General features: G+C 30.2%; 2 protein-coding genes across 3 annotated transcripts; one reads left to right on the forward strand and one right to left on the reverse strand.

The window, feature by feature from the left end:
* Positions 1–1493: 1493 nt before the first annotated feature.
* On the reverse strand, positions 1494–3950 carry LOC100258260 (rust resistance kinase Lr10-like). The gene is made up of 3 exons (XM_002267738.5): positions 3248–3950; positions 2848–2871; positions 1494–2769 (listed from the first exon to the last, which is right to left on the reverse strand). Exons 1-3 carry the CDS (start codon positions 3948–3950, stop codon positions 1721–1723), a joined length of 1776 nt encoding a protein of 591 aa, XP_002267774.2. The 3' UTR covers positions 1494–1720.
* Positions 3951–3978: 28 nt separating this feature from the next.
* Positions 3979–18495, forward strand: LOC100253130 (rust resistance kinase Lr10). 2 transcript variants are annotated; one of them, XM_002267785.5, is made up of 6 exons: positions 3979–4073; positions 15316–15441; positions 15905–16660; positions 16791–16823; positions 16929–16970; positions 17100–18495. In XM_002267785.5, exons 3-6 carry the CDS (start codon positions 15946–15948, stop codon positions 18206–18208), a joined length of 1899 nt encoding a protein of 632 aa, XP_002267821.3. In that variant the 5' UTR covers positions 3979–4073; positions 15316–15441; positions 15905–15945; the 3' UTR covers positions 18209–18495. The 2 variants fall into 2 exon arrangements, with proteins under 2 accessions (XP_002267821.3, XP_019081697.1); XM_019226152.2 differs by having other exon boundaries at positions 16373–16660.
* Positions 18496–20831: the final 2336 nt, after the last annotated feature.

Genomic DNA, 20831 nt, shown 5'->3' on the forward strand with positions numbered 1-20831 from the left:
TAATTTTTTAAATAATTTGAAATTAAAATAGTGATCCAATTGAGACAAGAAATTTATGAATAAAAATTGGATTACAATGACTATTATTTACTTTCTGTACATAATTATATTTTTATAAATTTTTTCACAAAAAAAAATGAGTTTCAAATGATGTGATTTTTTGTATAGAATTTCTTAATAAGTTTAATAATTTTTAAAAATAATTTAAAATTTAAATTTTGGTCCCATTAATTGAAGATTAAAATCAAATCATTTCAGAATGTTTTGGCAAGTATTAAATGTGCACATGTAATGAAAAAATAAACTCATTTCCATATTAAAAAAGTTAAACTTTATTTGATTTTAAATTCATTTGAAATGAAATATTAATAACAATGATTATTTTTAAATAATTATTATTTATTATCAACACAAAAAAATCAATTATGCTTTTACAAAGATGAATATTTTTTTTAAAAAAAAATTATAATATATGATATTTATTATAATATCTCTCTTCATATTTTACTAAAAAACTATTTATTTGAATTAAAAAATATTTTCAGTTTTAATAGACTTGAATTAAAATTAATTAATAATATATAAATATAATTTATTATGTTTTTACAAAAATCAAAATTAAAAAATTATTTTTATAAACAACTTATTTAAACATGGTTTTTTTTTAAAAAAAAAAACATGTCAAACACCCTTATTTTATGAAATACTAAGTTCTTTGATAATTATTTTTATAAACAATTTTCTGTTTTCTAAAATAAAAAAATAGTGTTTTTAGAAAACATTTTTCTATTCTTAAAAATAAAAATATAGTGCTTTCAGAAAATATTTTTTTAATTATTTTCACTTATTTATTTAAATCAATTTTAAAAATAATTATATAAATATAGAGAAAGATTAAAAGTTATTTTCAAAACATATTTAAAAATATAGAACTCATATTAAAAACATTTCAAGTTAACTTTTACTTTACAAAACATTTAGAGAACAGTTTTTAATAACGGTTACTAAAAATTATTTTTGAAAACATTTTCTCAACATAACTTGAAAAACTGTTTTTTGTTCTTGATTTTTAAAAACAAGCATAACAAAACATGAAAACAGTTTTTAAAACCAAACATATCAAACCTTAGACAGAGAAAGTCATAGGCTACACAGTAATCACCTGTCACAATGGTTGATTTTTGCTTAGCATTTCTTCTGTTCCAGTTAATCCGACAATCTTTTTACTTTTCATTGTTTCTTCTCCTCCAAGAAAAAATTTCTGCCCTCGCATTCTGCTTTACTGATTATTCTTCTTCTTCATTTGTCAACACCACAAGCTTTTGATTTACATCTTCTCTTTTGACGCTGAGTAGAAATGGCATTGTTTGTTGTCTCTGTTTCCAGGGCTTCTGTCTTGCTAAAGCTACAAAGGACGAAACCGAGGAAGGCAAATGCGGCATTACATAACAGAGAGAAGGAAATGCCGGGAAACAAACAGATTTTTACAGGTATTGGAACTAAAATGGCCAAAATCATGGATTTTTTGATAATTCATTCTGCTTTTCACTTGCTATGGAGCCCTAGAAAGTGCTCTGTTGTACAAACATTGGTTGGCTAGCAATGATTGAAAGAAAGGTTACATTGATAAAATTTACAACCTGATTGGTATTTTTCTCTATTATTCTGAGATAACTGTCAACTCTTGTTGAAAAGGTCTTCCAAGGCTGCTTCCATTTGTTCATGTTGGGCTTGTGGAGGCAAAGGGATTAGGGGGCATGGTTAAACTGTCTCCTTCTCCTTCCAGCATTTGAACCACAGCTTTCATGGGAGGACGATCCATAGGGTACCATTGAATGCACCAAAGTCCCACAATTGTTAATTGCTTTGCTATTTTATCATCTCCCTCTTTTTCAATCCGGATATGCAACTCTTCTCCCTGATCCAAATGATTATATGCCCATTCTGGGAAATATAATTGGCTGGTGTTGTCCACTGTAACATCAATATTCTTCCTTCCGCCTACCATTTCAAGCAACAGCATCCCAAAACTAAAAACATCTGACTTGTAGGACACATGCCCAAAATTTCTAGATAATACTTCTGGGGCAATATAGCCCATGGTCCCTCGAGCAGCCGTCATAGAAACTGTACTTTGCTCCTTGGAACACAATTTTGCCAGACCAAAATCAGATATCTTTGGGTTGAGGTGATGATCTAGAAGAATATTATGAGGCTTGATATCAAAATGAAGGATTCTCTGATCACAACCTTGGTGAAGATACTCAATTCCTTTGGCTATGCCCAGAGCAATATCTTGAAGCTTCTTCCAACCAAGTGAACGGTTCTTAATGGTGGTTGAAAATATGAACTTCTCCAGGGATTCATTTGGTAAGAACTCATAAATAAGTGCTCGACTAAATCCATCGGCACAAAAGCCGACCAAGCGAACAACATTGACATGGTGGATTCTGCCCATTGTTCTCACTTCATTGATGAATTCTTCCCCATTTCCCTTGGAATTGCTAAGAATCTTTACTGCAACAAGAACTTCATTGGAAAGCTTTCCTTTGTACACAGTTCCATAGCCTCCTTGGCCCAATTTATCCTGAAATTGATTTGTTATCTTCTTAATATCAGCGAAAGAGTATCTAGAGGGCTTGAGAGCTCTGTAATCTTCCAAAAACTTTTCAATCTTTATTTGATTCTCTCTTTGTAATTTATTTGTGCAATGAACACGGTAGAACATAATGACTACCAGCACAAGAAGAAAGGAACCAACCATAGGACCTACAAAAAAAAAAGGTTAGGGACCCCTGTTCCCTAATCCCAGGGAGCAAAAGAAGCATGAACCAATGAAAACTTTACCTGTAATCACTAGCTTTGTCACACCTGTAGAAAGGTGAAAAAACAAACAAAGGTTATTAGCATGTTATACTTTGGACATTAATAAAAATGATTATACTTTATGTCTCAAGGAAATTAAGAAAGATTGAATTCCTAGTGACTTGTAGAGCAAAAAACAATATTGTCTATTCTGATCTTTATTATATATGTACCATTGTGATTTTGGACACAAGAAAGTAACCTGCCTGATTTATACAGAGCCTCCATGAATTCCATTTCTACAACCTTGGATCTTATAATGACACTGAATCTTTCAAAATTGTTTTCATTCTAAATTAACTAACTTCACAAAATGTCAGGAATGCAGGTAATCGTGCAAAGGATATGAGGACATTCGATATTTGTTATCTGACTGCTGTACCTTGAGCTTTTTTGCTGATGATGAAACATTCAGTTTCAGGTTCTGTGCTATTACTCTTCAGTCTGCATCTTTTACCATCTGCTTCACAGTTTCTGCATATTGGTTTCGACCAATTCAGATAAAAATGCTCAAATATATCATTAGGGACTGATGAAATGTTATACATCTTGCTGCAAGATAATAGGTCATAGTTGTCATAGTCATGGAAGAGGGTATAGTAGGAATCAACAACATAAACTTGGTAGCCAGGGACACTTGAGCAAGGGATTTGTCGCATGAAGCCTCTGTTAGCTGGTAAGGAACAATTGAGCAAGGTTATGTCCTGTAGGCTGTGGTCATGTTTGACTTTGAACTGGAAGGGAGAGGCTGATAAATTAAGGTCTGAAAGCTGTTTGGGAAGGCAATCAGCAGGATCATGGACCTGAATTTCCTGAGATTTGTAATTGATTTTCTTCACCAACAGCTTCACTGAATTTGGTAGCTCTATCATAGTCTGATGCTTTTCTGTGCAAGATAACTGAAACCCAGGATACCCACAGTGGTCTGGCTGGCTATCTTTAAGCCAGAAAGGGAACCGGATGGCTGGACCATGGTGACCGCACCTTGATATCACGCACTCATTGGTAGTGGCTCCAACTTCTGCAAAGATTGTTACAAACAAGAAGCAAATAAAAGAGAGAAGCATTTTCAAGAAATTGCTCATGGCTCAAGAGTCCGGACACTGCTCCTGAGGCCCTTTATATGCTTTTTAGCTCTTCTGCACACAACTGAGGAAGAAGTTTATTATTTAGAAAGGAACAGAGTTAGAAAAAAAGAAAGACAGAAGGTATGAAATTTAAAGCATGAAATACTCTCTAAGCATGTCAAAAGCAAATTACTAGATGATAAGTAATCCTACCTGCCTGCCATATGATGCTAACCTAACAACGCTTTTGGGTCAAATTGATTGCTAGCTTAATATGATATGGGAACCTTGTTTGGGAGGTCATGAGTTCAAATCTCACTGCCAAAGAAGGCAGTGTTACAGCTTATACCGTGATATGCATCATTGGATTATTACTTAACACCTTAAAGCTTTTGAGTCAAATTGGAGCTCAATTAACATTTCCAAATAATCATCTAAACTCCTGTGAATTCAAAGGCCAATGAAAGAGGAAGAAACTAGAAACTCATTAGGTGGCTGGTGATGTTTGGTTGGGAGGAGTTGTCATCTGGGGATTGGATGTGAATATAGTTTTGGAAGATGGTCTGCATTGGCTGATCAATGCAGATTTGACTGAGGAATGAACCTAGCAATTACTATATTTATGAGTTATGCATTGTGTGTCATGTAATGGCTGGCTCCTTTCCGTCAAATAAAAAAAATTGGAGCTGACTTTTGACTTCTTAGTTCAAAGTTTCATGTAATATTCTTAGAAAATTTTAGTTGACAAAGTCAAATGAAATGTTTTCATTAATATATTAAACTGGTAATTTTTTTTCTCTGGTTTTATGTTGCTAATTATTACAAACATGATGGGGTTTATTAACAAGCTTCTTACTTGTTTGCATCAAGTATTCTATATATTATAGATTCTTAGTTTATTATTGATTTGAAGATCTTCGAGGCCTGCTTGCATCAATGGTCTGCACTAAGAAGACAAAGCAAGAAGGAAGGAGAAAAACTTATTTTTGAATATTTGTGGTTTAGTTCAATTCTATGACTAAATAATTGGCCGTGTTTATTGGGTTTTAAAGTCTTGGTCAAACTTGATGTAATATTTTAACTACCAATGAAAAATAAATAAAGTGATAAATTGACTAAGAGCTCTTTTGGAAAGTAGGGCCAAAAATGGCTTCAAATTCTTAAAGAGTATGTTGTACCAAAAATTAATCATTTGAAAAAAAAAAAAAAAACTGTAATCATTTTAAAGTTATAAAACAATCTAGGGTACTTCTTAAATAAAGACTTGATAAATACTTCTTCTAAAAGACATTATAGAAAACTTGTGAAAAATATTAGAATTTCAAATAAATGTTCTTGTTTAAAAAAAAAAACATTTTTCAAGCATATTTGTTAAAAGACTTTCAAATATATTTTTACTTGATATCCTTGAATTGTTAGTATGATTGCAAACTCCATTTCATTTTTTTCTTTTAAAAATTGGGCAAATCATAAAAAATGGTAGGCCATGTGTGATAATTCTTTTTAAGGATCACCATGTTTACAGGTTCATGTTAGTCCTCAATTAATGATTTAAAAGTTGACAATTTCATAATTCTAATTAAACCCTCTTTTATCTTTTCCTCTTATTCCCATCCAACTTTACTTTTTTATTTTATTTTATTTATAATTTTTTTACTCATTTTTGTTATTAGGTATTAATATTATTGTTTATATATTAGTAGAATTATTCATGTTATTATTAATATCATTCTTATTAATATTATTTATTATTTTTATAATTATTATGGACTTTATTATTCATATTTTTAATATTATAGTAAAAATAATAATATTATATTTTTATTATTAGTACTACAAAGAAACCCTAGAAGATAATTTATATTTTTTTTAATTCTTAAGGCTTGTAAGATTTATTAAAAAATTATTTATTTATTTATTAGTCTTTTATGCTTTATATGCTACATTAAGACTAATTAAATTATTATTGACACCCCCATTAATATTATTATTTATGATATTAGTTTTATATAATTAATAAAACTAATATTATATCCAAGTTATAGATATGACAAAAATGCATTGATCTTACAACATTAATATTTTAAATATATAATATATTATGACATAACCTAATTTTATTTTAAACAAACGCCTGTGAATAGTTGCTCTATACTCTTTTAAAATTTTCTAAATGGCTTCAAAATGTAAGCACAACAATTATATATTGAACTTAAAACATAAATACGCTAAAAGTATAATGCATTATGACAAGCCTTAATTTTACTTTTTAACAATTATAAAAACAAATATTTTTATTGTAATATTTTCTTAATAGTTCTATTACAAAATTAAACATTTTAAAATTGATGAAATCTATATAATAAAAATTATAATAGCTTTATATTTTTAATTATCAAAATGAATCAATAATTTGTAAATTTAATATATTATTATTATTATTATTATTATTATTATTATTATTATTATCTTGGATAAGTTATTGATAATATTTTTAAAATAATAATTAATAAAATTGTAATTTATAACTTATGTTTATATTATATATATGGATTGGTATTAATATTATTATTATTTGATAGGTTAATAAAAAAATAATAATAATAATAATAATTAGAAAAGAAAAAGAGAAAATAGAGAAAAGATAAGGTAGGGATATGCTTGATTTTAAAGTGGAAAGTGCCAGAGTATACTTAACTTTTTGTATTTTGAGGCATGTGGAAGACTTATCAAAGTTGATTACCCTTTTGGGACATTATCACCTATAACTTATCCTATATGGAAATTTTCCCTAAAATGTTTTACTAATGGGTTTAAAATCCCTCCTCAAAGCACACGAGGATATTTATGAACTATTTGAATGAAAATTGGAGCTAAAATCAACCATAAGAGTGACTTAGTTTAGTGGAATATATAGTTAGAAGATAAATCTAACCCAACTATCTCTTTACCTATAAGACAAAATTCATTTCTTTGTATAATGGGATGCAAAAATTGCATATAAATAGGCTCTTTTTAGTTAAAATTGTATTCCATGATCATATCACAAATTAAGTTAAATAAGAAGTAAAAATTTCTAAATTAATTTTTTTATTAAAATGATTTCTTAATTGTGAAGTAAATTAATCTTACATATTTTTGTATCTAATTTTTTTTTTACTTTTATTTTTATTAAAATAGGTGGAGGTGTTTAATAATTCTCCTTATCAAATCCTAGTCCTAACCCTAATTCTAATCATAATTATTTCTCATTTCTTTTCTTTCATTTTCTTCCATTCTATTATATTTAAATACTTAAATTAAATCATTAGCTCAATTTATCAGATTCATCTTAAGGATCACGTGAAAAACTTTTAAACCACTTAGTGAATCCACTCATTCATTATTCATGATTGATTGATTAATGTAAAGATAACAATACTGTTTATATGTAATTTAGAGACTCTCACCCAGTATACATATCAATTGCTATTAGAAAATAAATAAATAAATAAGCATAAAAACAAATTAATTAAAAACTAAAAAAATTTATTTGTACTTTTATTACTATTAAAACAAATTTCTTACTTGTCAATTAAAATTACATATTTACATATAAATAAAAGGTTCTCTTTCCAATTGCATGTTTTTAGTCAAGACTTTTGTTGTCTTTGATAAGGTGGAAAATTCATTGCAATCCTAATTTTTTTCAACAATTGTGTGGAAAAATGGTTGCATTCCTAATTTTTGTAAACAATTATATGCAAAAGTCAGCTTTGTACTTAACCCATTTAAAGCCTTCGCCTAACTTGAAATCATCTTAAAAAACTTGTCATGTAGTTTCACATGCATTCATGACTTCGATAGGTAGTGTTAATTTCCTGCTTGACCTGTTTTAAAGTCTTTGCCAACTTCAAATCATCTTAAAAGACTTGTCTAGTAGTTTTACATGCATTTATGACTTTGATAGAATGCATGACTTTGATATGTGGTACCAACTCAAAATACCAAAAACCACTGAAATAATCACTCGTGCTTGACCCATTTTAAAGTCTTTGCCCAACTTGAAATCATCCTAAAAAACTTGTTCCATAGTTTTCACTTACATTCATAACTTTGATAGGTATTGTCGACTTTCAAATGACCAAAATAATTGCTCTTGCTTCACCTATTTTAAAGCCTTTGCCAACTTCAAATCATCTTAAAAGACTTGCCTCGTAGTTTTACATGCATTTATGACTTTGATAGAATGCATGACTTTGATATGTGGTACCAACTCAAAATACCAAAAACCATTGAAATAATTACTCGTGCTTGACCCATTTTAAAGTATTTGCCCAACTTGAAATCATCCTAAAAAACTTGTTCCATAGTTTTCACTTACATTCACAACTTTGATAGGTATTGTCGACTTTCAAATGACAAAATTAATTGCTCCTGCTTCACCTATTTTAAAGTCTTTGCCCAACCTTAAATTATCTTTAAAAAACTTGTGCCATACTTTTCACATGTGTTTTTTACTTTGATAGGCCATTCCAACTTTGTGCTTAACCCATTTTAAAGTCTTTTCCCAACTTGAAATCATCATAAAAAACTTGTTCCATAGTTCTCCCATGCAGTCATGAATTTCATAGGTAGTGTCGACTTCTGAAATAGAAAAACGACTCGACCCATTTTAAAGTTTTTGCCTAACTTGAAATCATCTTAAAAAACTTGTCCCGTAGTTTCACATGCATTCATGACTTTGATAGGTAGTGTTAACTTCCTGCTTGACCCGTTTTAAAGTCTTTGCCAACTTCAAATCATCTTAAAAGACTTGCCTCATAATTTTACATGCATTTATGACTTTGATAGAATGCATGACTTTGATATGTGGTACCAACTCAAAATACTAAAAACCACTGAAATAATCACTCGTGCTTGACCCATTTTAAAGTCTTTGCCCAACTTGAAATCATCCTAAGAAACTTGTTCCATAGTTTTCACTTACATTCATAACTTTGATAGGTATTGTCAACTTTCAAATGACCAAAATAATTGCTCCTGCTTCACCTATTTTAAAGTCTTTGCCCAACCTCAAATTATCTTTAAAAAACTTGTGCCATACTTTTCACATGTGTTTTTTACTTTGATAGGCCATGCCAACTTTGTGCTTCACCCATTTTAAAGTCTTTTCCCAACTTGAAATCATCATAAAAAACTTGTTCCATTGTTTTCCCATGCAGTCATGAATTTCATAGGTAGTGTCGACTTCTGAAATAGAAAAATGACTCGACCCATTTTAAAGTTTTTGCCTAACTTGAAATCATCTTAAAAAACTTGTCCCGTAGTTTTACATGCATTCATGACTTCGATAGGTAGTGTTAACATCCTGCTTGACCCATTTTAAAGTCATTGCCAACTTCAAATCATCTTAAAAGACTTGTCTCATAGTTTTACACGCATTTATGACTTTGATAGAATGCATGACTTTGATATGTGGTACCAACTCAAAATACCAAAAACCACTGAAATAATTACTCGTGCTTGACCCATTTTAAAGTCTTTGCCCAACTTGAAATCATCCTAAAAAACTTGTTCCATAGTTTTCACTTACATTCACAACTTTGATAGGTATTGTCGACTTTCAAATGACAAAAATAATTGCTCCTGCTTCACCTATTTTAAAGTCTTTGCCCAACCTTAAATTATCTTTAAAAAACTTGTGCCATACTTTTCACATGTGTTTTTTACTTTGATAGGCCATGCCAACTTTGTGCTTAGCCCATTTTAAAGTCTTTTCCCAACTTGAAATCATTTTAAAAAACTTGTTCCATAGTTCTCCCATGCAGTCATGAATTTCATAGGTAGTGTTGACTTCTGAAATAGAAAAATGACTCGACCCATTTTAAAGTTTTTGCCTAACTTGAAATCATCTTAAAAAACTTGTCCCGTAGTTTCACATGCATTCATGACTTCGATAGGTAGTGTTAGCTTCTTGCTTGACCCGTTTTAAAGTCTTTGCCAACTTCAAATCATCTTAAAAGACTTGCCTTATAGTTTTACATGCATTTATGACTTTGATATGTGGTACCAACTCAAAATACTAAAAACCACTGAAATAATTACTCGTGCTTGACCCATTTTAAAGTCTTTGCCCAACTTGAAATCATCTTAAAAAACTTGTTCCATAGTTTTCACTTACATTCATAACTTTGATAGGTATTGTCGACTTTCAAATGACAAAAATAATTGCTCCTGCTTCACCTATTTTAAAGTCTTTGCCCAACCTTTAATTATCTTTAGAAAACTTGTGCCATACTTTTCACATGTGTTTTGTACTTTGATAGGCCATGCCAACTTTGTGATTAGCCCATTTTAAAGTCTTTTCCCAACTTGAAATCATCTTAAAAAACTTGTTCCATAGTTCTCTCATGCAGTCATGAATTTCATAGGTAGTGTCGACTTTTGAAATAGAAAAATGACTCGACCCATTTTAAAGTTTTTGTCTAACTTGAAATCATCTTAAAAAACGTGTCTCGTAGTTTCACATGCATTCATGACTTCGATAGGTAGTGTTAACTTCCTGCTTGACCCATTTGAAAGTCTTTGCCAACTTCAAATCATCTTAAAAGACTTGCCTCATAGTTTTACATGCACTTATGACTTTGATAGAATGCATGGCTTTGATATGTGGTACCAACTCAAAATACCAAAAACCATCAAAATAATTGAGTATGATTAACCCATTTTAAAGTCTTTGGCCAACTTGAAGTAGTTTTCACTTACATTCATGACTTTGATAGGTAGTGTCAACTTTCAAATAATAAGAATAACCTAAATAATTGCTCTTGCTTCACCCATTTTAAAGTCTTTGCCTAACTTGAAATCATCTTTAAAAAACTTGTCTCATAGTTTCACATGTATTTTTTACTTTGATAGGCCATGTCAACTTTGTGTTTAACCCATTTTAAATTTTTTTCTCAAATTGAAATCATCTTAAAAAAACTTGTTCTATAGTTCTCACATGCAGTCCTGAATTTCATAGGTAGTGTCTACTTTTGAAATCGAAAAACTACTCAACCCTTTTTAAAGTCTTTGCCTAACTTGAAATCATCTTAAAAAACTTGTCCCATAGTTTCATATTCATTCATGACTTTGATGGGTAGTGTCAACTTTGTGCTTGACCCATTTTAATGTTTTTGCCCAACTTGAAATCATCTTAAAAAACTTATCCTATAGTTTTGCATGCATTCATAACTTTGATAGGTAGTGTTAACTTCTTGCTTGACCCATTTTAAAGTCTTTTGCCAACTTCAAATTATCTTAAAAGACTTGTCTCATAGTTTTAGATGCATTTATGACTTTGATAGAATGCATGAATTTGATATGTGGTACCAACTCAAAATCCCAAAAACCACTTAAATAATTGCTCATGCTTGACCCATTTTAAAGTTTTTCCCAACTTGAAATCATCTTAAAAAAATTGTCTCATAGTTTTCACTCGCGTTCATGACTTTAATAGGTAGTGTCGGCTTCCAAATAAAAAAAAAAAAAAAACAACCAAAATAATTGCTCTTGCTTGACCCATTTTAAAGTCTTTGCCTAACCTGAAATCACCTTAAAAACTTATCCCATAGTTTCACATGTACTTATGACTTTGATAGGCACTGTTGTTAAGTTCATGCTTGACCCATTTTAAAGTCTTTGCCTAAGTACTTAAAATCATCTTAAAAAACTTGTCCAATAGTTCTCACATATATTTATGAATTTAATAATTAGTGTCGATTTCTGAATAAGAAAAACAATCAAAATAATTGTTTGTGCTCGACCTATTTTAAAGTCTTCGCCAAACTTGAAATCATCTTTAAAAAACTTGTCCCATTGTTTCACATGCATTCATTACTTTGATAGGTAATGTCAATTTCATGCTTGACCCATTTTAAAGTCTTTACCCAACTTGAAATCATATTAAAAATAACTTGTTCCATAGTTTTCACATGCATTCATGACTTTGATAGGTAGGGTCAACTTTCAAATAACAAAAATGACCAAAATAATTGCTCATGCTTGACCCATTTAAAAATCTTTTCCTAACTTGAAATCATCTTAAAAAACTTGTCCCATAGTTTCACACGTATTTATGACTTTGATAAGTAATGTAAAGGACATGCTTAACCCATTTTAAAGTCTGTGCCCAACTTGAAATCATCTTAAAAAACTTGTCCAATAGTTTTCACATGCAACATGACTTTTCTAGGCAGTGTTGACTTCCAAATAACAAAAATGACCAAAATAATTGCTCATGCTTGACCCATTTTAAAGTCTTTGCCTAACTTGAAATCATCTTTAAAAACTTGTCCAATAGTTTTCACATGCAACATGACCTTTCTAGGCAGTGTTGACTTCCAAATAACAAAAACGACCAAAATAATTGCTCATGCTTGACCCATTTTAAAGTCTTTGCCTAACTTGAAATCATCTTTAAAAACTTGTCCAATAGTTTTGCATGCATTTATGACTTTGATAAGTAGTATCAAGTTCAAAATACCAAAAACAACCAAAATAATACTCATGCTTGACTCATTTTAAAGTCTTTGCCCAACTTGAAGTCATCTTTGTTTGATTGTGAAGCCTTTATTAGTCTTATGGCACTATGCAAAGGCTATTGGGGAATCGAGCTCAACTTGTTAACATTTTCTTTTTATTTGTTGAAGGATGACTTTTCCTCTATAGTTGTTATATTTAACCCTCTTATAATTTAGGATTCCGTGTGATAGTTTAGAAGAGAAGGAGATTATTCACTATTGTAACCTTTTTACCTTCTTTTGATTAGTGGATTATTAAGTGTTAGTGCACTCCTTGTTAGTGCACTCTGTAGAAGTAGGGATCATATTGATCATCAAACCATACTAAAATCTCATATGTTTTTCTTTATTACTACTCATGTGTGTGGTTGTGTTAAGAATCTTAAAAAAAAACTTGACTCATAGTTTCACATGCATTCATGACTTCAATAGGTAGTGTAATGATGCTACTTATCTCCTTGAATTTTCTTTTGGAAAACCTATTCTAGAGGAGATAAGAAACTTATTGAATTTCAATTTGACCTCACCTTTAGACATGTCAATCACCTAAAGCCCGCACTCCATAAAAAGCTCCAAATGTTTGTTATTATTACTTTATTTATTTATTTTCTAGTTTTTATTAGATATTTTAAATAATTATTCATAGTTCTTTATTTTAATTAAATGATAAAATAATAAAAAGAAAAGAAAAATGAAATAAATGTCCACACTTGTATAATTATCTAGATATTTGTTTGCATTGAGACATTGATTCAACTAAACATTTTAGTCATTAGAATTTATTATTAATTGTATTATTCTAAAAAGAGAATCTATTGATTTCATTTTGAAAACCTAAAAGTTTTAATAAGCCCTTTTGTCTTTCTCAACTCCATAAATTTTATCTCATGCTATCTTTTTCATATAGTAGCAAAAGAATTGTAATTGAATTACACAAAGGAAACAAACTATATGTCCTACATACGAGTCTAATAAGAAAAAACTTTACAGTTGGATGCCCATTGACTTCCTCTTTAAAGATGATTCTACCTTTCTAATTGGCACACAAGAGTCTTCACTTAAAAATATTATATTCAATTGGATTAACATAAGATTTAGTGAATAGTTGTGATACACCAGAATTATGATGAACAAAACAAATTTAGACCATGTCAAAAGTCATAATAGGATTTAAGGAATATATGAGATTTAAAAATATGTAATCATGGCTTTAAACATATCTATGGTCAATCTACTAGCTATACATAATTAAGCCTTTACTACTTGTAATAGTACCACATCAACACCATTTTTAGGGTCTCATTATCTTGGATCATACTACCAAGGAACTCATTTCCTGGCCATCCATCAAGGGCACAATGGAGCATAATTTACCACTTCAGAATGTACGACATAGCGTAGTATCAGAACCCACAATGCCAATGTATGATCCCATCCCTTACTACATAAGTGGTGTAAAGTTTCATATCAAAGCAAAATAAAACACCTCATTGATATATGTGTTAAGTATGATACCTGTTCTATATAAATCTCTAAAACTTTAACAATTAATTTAAAATTTAACAAAGTATGTGATTACATTATTGTACATATATGCAAGGTATTAAATAATAAGATCATCAAGAAAAATGGTATTGAGATTGTTAAATGATAAATGAAGATCATCAAGCAACCTCAACCATCCAATTTCTTGAGTGATGGAACCAGAAAGCTTGTTCTTAAAAAGAGGCAAAATGGTTAAATTTCTCAAGTTATGTATGGAAAAAAGGACCGGGCCAATGAGATTATTAGTTGACAATGCAAGAATATTAAGAGATTACAACAATCCAATTTCTTAAGGAATGGAACTAGAAAGCTCATTCTCAAAAAGATGCAAAGTGGCTAAGTTCCTCAAGTTTCCTATAGGTGGAAGGATTGGACCAATGAGATTGTTATCCGACAAATTAAGAACATTAAGAGATCTCAACAATCCAATTTTTTGAGGGATAGAACTAGAAAGCTCATTCTCAAAAAGATGCAAAGTATCTAAGTTCCTCAAGTTTCCTATAGGTGGAGGAATCAGACCAATGAGATTATTAGTCGACAAATCAAGAACATTAAAAGATCTCAACAATCCAATTTCTTGAGAGATGGTTCTATAGAGGTAGTTGTTACAAAGATTAAGAGTACGGAGGTTGGGGAGTGGTGAACTTGAGATTGTAGAGTGTACCACTCAAACTGAAATTGTCAAGGTATAAATTGGAGATACTTCCCGACTCGTGACAAGTCACTCTAAACTAATGATGGCAAGAATTGCATTTAGACTAAGAAAAGAGGAAAGATTGGGTTTGATTGTCAAGACTAGCCTTCCATTTTAGAAAAGCAAGTGCTTCCTAATATTGTTCAATATTCAAAAGAGAAGTGGTAGGTGTAGAAATAGATGTAAAAGTGACATGGAATGATGGTATTGAATACATAGGGAAAAGGAGAAATATGAAGAAGCAAGTAATGATGATGAGTTGGGGGAGTGAGGAATAGGATGAAGGATATTCACGGGCCATTGTTGAATTGGTAGAAATGAAGTTATTAGGGGGTTTAGTTGGAGTGAAGGATGAAAAGGACACACTTATTTCTAGACTTAAATGTGATGCATCCAACATTTCCATTAGTTGGTGTTGACATCCAACTACATCTTTATCATCTATAATTTTTTTTTTTTTTAAAAAAAAACCCTTAGGCATTTTACATATCCAAATCACACCTCTGACTCTAATATTAAGAAAATATGTTTGTCTTTTAGTAGCATTATTATTTCGTATAAAATTACTTCTATTTTAATATTTTTGTGTTATATGTAGAAAGAGGAAGGGAGAGGAAAAGAAAAAAAACACACTTCTATACCGCCAGAAGAACTGTGGAGCATCGTTCTTGGGGAGCTTCCCTGACCTATTGATTGGCTTCTACTTTACAGCATGAAACAACAGGTACTGGCTTTTTCAGCAGCATCCAAACATTTACTTTAAACATTTGTGAATGTTCCTCTGGAAGAGGTTATAGGTTATGAGAGCAAGGAAAGGAGCTAGCAAGTTCCCATCCTGTTTAATTGATAGACTCTGATATTGTTGGGTTGTGTCTTAAGTTCAATCTGAGCCATCTTGAAAATCTTGTATTTCCAACATTGGAGAAGAATGGCCTTTGATCCATCCCAGGGGAGTCCCAAATTTATCTGGGCTAGTTGACATGCCTAGGATCAATCCTACCAAGAAACTTGTTTCTGATGAATATTATGTTTCAAGTAACTCTAAATGCTTTTGATACCAAGTGATCAAACAGTTTAGCAGGCAATAGCTATGTTAATGAGTGTTGCTTTCGTTGAGCAATAATTTTATACGCATGATGATGGTGCAGCCTGTTTCACGATAAATTATAATTGATTTTACCTTGCAGAAACTGGTTATTTGGTAAAAGAGGGGGGAAGCAAATAAAGGATGATCTCTAATTCTCTAGGCATGTCGAGGAGCTTTTCAAGTTTCACAACCCTGTTTCTACTCGTCTTAATTCTTGTGACATGCAAAGCCAAAATAAATCATCATCATTGCCATTCTTCTTGTGGGGATGAACTTAACATAAGCTATCCTTTTCGACTGAAAAGTGATCCAAAGAGCTGTGGGTTCCTCAAGTTTGAGCTGGCTTGTAAGAATAATCGCACAATCTTACAATTACATTCTGCGATATATTATGTAGAAGAAATCAATTATAATCTCTCCTTGATAAGGGTTGTTGATGCTAGCCTACAGAAAGATGACTGCTCTTTTTTGCCTCTTCATTCTTTGACGCATCGAAACTTCAGCAGTAGAGATATGTATTATTGGCTTTCTCATAGGAACAGACCAATAAGTTTTATCTACTGTGCAGCTCGACAAAATTTTACTCCCTATGCGGATACAGAATTTTGCAGTGAAAACCATTCTTCGAATCTTCTTTTAACTTCATCGCAACAACGAAAATTTGTAGTAAACAACCCCATTAGGGTGTCAGATATGGAGGACTCTTGCAGCATAAGCATGGTTGTTTGGGTTTCATCTCATGGACTGAAGACCAGGAATACTTCTTTTTCAGTACATGAGTGGCTGCTTCATGGTACTGAGCTTTCATGGTCTCACAATTGCTACCTTGAGCTCCTGCGTTCTCTGATACCATGTGGTAAGATGAAGCTAGCCTTGATATGAGACTGTTTCTTCTTTGCTTTTACAATTATTTGTAACTTTCATATCTAGCTTTTTTATTCAACTCCTGTACTATTCTGACACTGTTCATTGATTGGACACTGTAGATTTTCTGTGTTTATTTTATTCCACTACAATAGGTGAGACTCCTTTCTCCATCTCCAAGTGCTTCCTTCTTTCATAAGGCTACTATGTACAGTTCCAATGTTATTCCCCTTGATTTTGTTTTCTGTTATTTTGAACAGGAATTTTAACAGCAATTTTGTATCGTGGAAGCTTTCTTATCGGTAAGAAGTTGGGTTGGTTTTATTGATGAAACTATTACCAAAAGGATTACTACTATGAACGGAAAAATGATGATATGTGTGGAATAATTAAAGCTTCCTGCTGATTTTTTCTGTAATGTTCCTCTCCAGGATGGATCGTTGCAACCAGAAACCTCCTTGCAATTCCATTTGTGTTGATATTCTTGATCTACAAATGGAGAAGAAGGAACCTATCCATGTATGCTGCCATTGAGGAGTTCATTCAAACTCACAATAATCTAATGCCAATCAGGTACTCTTACTCAAACATTAAGAAGATGACAAAAGGTTTCAGTGAAAAATTGGGTGAAGGAGGCTATGGTTCAGTATACAAAGGAAAGCTTCGAAGCGGCCATCTTGTGGCAGTAAAGGTGATGAATATCTCTAAAGCTAATGGGCAAGATTTTATCAATGAAGTTGCTACAATCGGAAGGATTCATCATGTCAATGTGGTGCAACTGATTGGATTTTGTGCTGAGGAATCAAAGCGTGCTCTTGTGTATGACTTCATGCCTAATGGGTCACTGGACAAGTACATATTTCCTCAGCAAGAAGATAGAATCTCCTTAAGCTATAGGAAGATGTATGAGATTTCTCTAGGAGTGGCTCATGGGATTGAATACTTACATCGGGGTTGTGATATACAAATCCTACATTTTGATATCAAGCCTCACAACATTCTGCTTGACCAGAATTTCACTCCAAAGATTTCAGACTTCGGCCTTGCAAAGTCATATCCAACAGATCATAACACTGTGTCCTTAACTGCAGCAAGAGGGACAATGGGATATATGGCCCCAGAGTTGTTCTACAAAAACATTGGGGGTGTCTCATACAAAGCTGATGTTTATAGTTATGGGATGTTATTGATGGAAATGGCAAGCAGGAGGAAGAATTTGAATGTGTTTGCAGAGAGTTTAAGCCAAATTTACTTTCCTACCTGGGTGTACGATCAACTCACTGAAGGGAAGGACATAGAAATGGAAGATACCTCAGAGGAAGAGCAGAAACTCGCAAAGAAGATGATCACGGTAGCCTTATGGTGCATACAGTTGAAGCCTAGTGACCGTCCTTCGATGAACAAAGTTGTGGAGATGCTGGAGGAAAATGTAGAACTCCTGCAAATGCCTCCAAAGCCCTTCTTAACTCCACGGGAGGTGCTAGCTGAGGATGATGGCAACACCACAAACCCAACAGAAATATCAATCAATATCAGATGAAGGTTGGGGAAAACTAGCATTTGTACTCGAAACAAGTCTGCTAGTCCTCTCAATCCCCCCAACCCACATATGGTTTTTTTTTTTTTTTTAAATGTAATGATCCAGAAACCTTTGAGTTGTGTTGTTATGGTCGTCTTTTCTCTGCTTGATGCTCTGCTACTGATTCAAGTTGGCATAATTAACAATATTTATCAGCTTGTAAGGTAGATAGAGTTATAGCAATGAAGTAGTAAAGTTACTTTTGTTGTTACAGGCATTCCTAGAGGAATTAAAAATATCATCTTATTAATTTATTTATTCTTTATTTTTCCTACTTTACAAATTCATTCTTGATAAATGCATCCATTTTATTTTATTTTATTTTTTATTTTGGAAAAAGTCAAATTTGATTCACTATGAAAATATATAAAAAAAAAGAATTTCAAATAGTTTAAATTAATATTATCTTCATGTATTTAAAAATAATTTGAATATATGTGTTTTTTAATGAGTCATCCAATTATTCTAAAAAATATCCTTTTACTTGTCATATCATCCAAACTAGTTGATAACTAGACTTCTTAACGTAGATGTTCCCTTCCTTTCATATATTTTATTATTATTATTTTATTATTTATGATTTTTTTTTCTCTAGAAACATTATAAAGTAAGAATTTGAAAAAAAAAATAGTTTATTCTAATATTAATAAATTAAAAATAAATTCATATTCTTGACAATAAATAAACCAATAATAAATTTGTAGTTATTATATAATATTAATAATTATTTAATATAATAGCGAATAAGATTTGTTGTAAGAGTTTTTCAGATATAAAATGTTTTACAATATGGTTATACTTTGATATATAATATAAAAATAAATAAATAAATAAATAAATAATTATTTTATATTAAATAAATTAATCATAATTAAAAATAATTATATATTACTAAATTTATTATTTATTATTTATTATTTAATAAACAACCTTATTATTTTTTGAATGGGTAATTATAATTAAATAGGATTTGTTTGACAATATTTTCTCTTAAAACTCTAGGAAATAGAAAAAAATATTATTCCTATTTAAATAGGATTTTTTTACATAATATTTTCTAAACTTTTAAGAAACTAAAATAAGAATCCTACGAGGTGTTTGTTTTTAGAGAAAAAAAAATCTCAAATAATAATAATAATAATAATAATAATAATAATATCTAAAAGAAAAGGAAACATCTATATGCAAGAGTCTAGTTGTCAATTGGTTTAAATGACATGACAAGTAAAAGAGCATTTTTTGGAATAATTAGATGACTTATTAAAAAGTGCATGTATTTCAAATTATTTTTACATAGATGAAGATAATACTAATTAAAAAACTTTGGAGTTCTTTTTTACATATATTTTCATATTAGGAAATCAAATCTCACTTTTTCCTTTTATTTTTTTTATCTCAAATCATATGTTTTGATAAAATTTTAAGAATGAATAATAATATTTTAAAATTTTACACAATTTTTTGAATATTAAGTTAGGAGGAATGAATATAAAATAAACGGATAAATTTCTTCCATAATAAAAAATCCAAATTATTGTTTTTAAAGGTGCTAATTTTTTTTTCTAAAAATAAAATAGACATAAAATTTTTAGTAAATCTATAAATTGTATTGATAGTATTTTTTATTTAAAATAATAATAAAAATATATGCAATCCACAAAAAAACCTACTTTCTTTATTACATGTATACATTTACTTCTTAATTACTATCATAATATTCTACACCCATAAGACTGTCAGTTAAATTAACATAATGATTTAATAATTTAATTTAAGTCATTAAGTAAATTAAATATGTTTGATTAATAATTAAATAATTTTTAAATATTAAGTTAAAATAATTAATTTATTTTTAATTTCAAATCTCGTTCTTTTATCCATGTTTAGTGAGGGTATATTTTATGATCATGACTTTACATTCATAATTTATCTTTTATGATAAATATTTTTATGGATATCTTGTCATTTATAATACTTTAAACATGCATGTTTAAAAAATAAATTTATTCCTTAAAATTAGTACAAATATAAATATTAATTAAAATTAATGATGAGATAAGATAACATGAAATATGGGTATTACGTATTTTAGGAGGTGCACAGAGATTTAAAAAATCAATTAAGATTTCAAATGAAGCTTCAATTTTTTTTTTTTCTAATTTGAAAAGTGCATAAAGATTTAAAAAGAAATTTAGAATGATAGATTTAGGGGTTAAAAGAAGCATGAGGAACTTGTACACACTTTTAAGATCTTTGGAGTTTGGCACTTTGAGGATTTTGGAAAGTCATCGTCTGTCTAATTAAACTTAATCTATTTAATAAAGAATATTTAGAATTAATTAAGAAGTAATTTTTATTTAATATCTTGATTTTAAAAATTGTTTTTTGATAATAGTTTTTGCATATATTCTCAGAAAATCGAAAGGTTTGTTCGATTTTACAGTTTGATCGCCATGTTAGATGGTTCAAAGGAGGTTTAATTTTACAACGGTTTACTCCACTGAACCAAACCAAATAAGCTAATGATCGATGGTCCGATCGTCGCTCTGATTTTTAAAACCATGGTATGTTTGGTTTTTATTTA

Source organism: Vitis vinifera, chromosome 16 (genome assembly GCF_030704535.1).
Source record: "Vitis vinifera cultivar Pinot Noir 40024 chromosome 16, ASM3070453v1".
NCBI lineage: Eukaryota > Viridiplantae > Streptophyta > Magnoliopsida > Vitales > Vitaceae > Vitis > Vitis vinifera.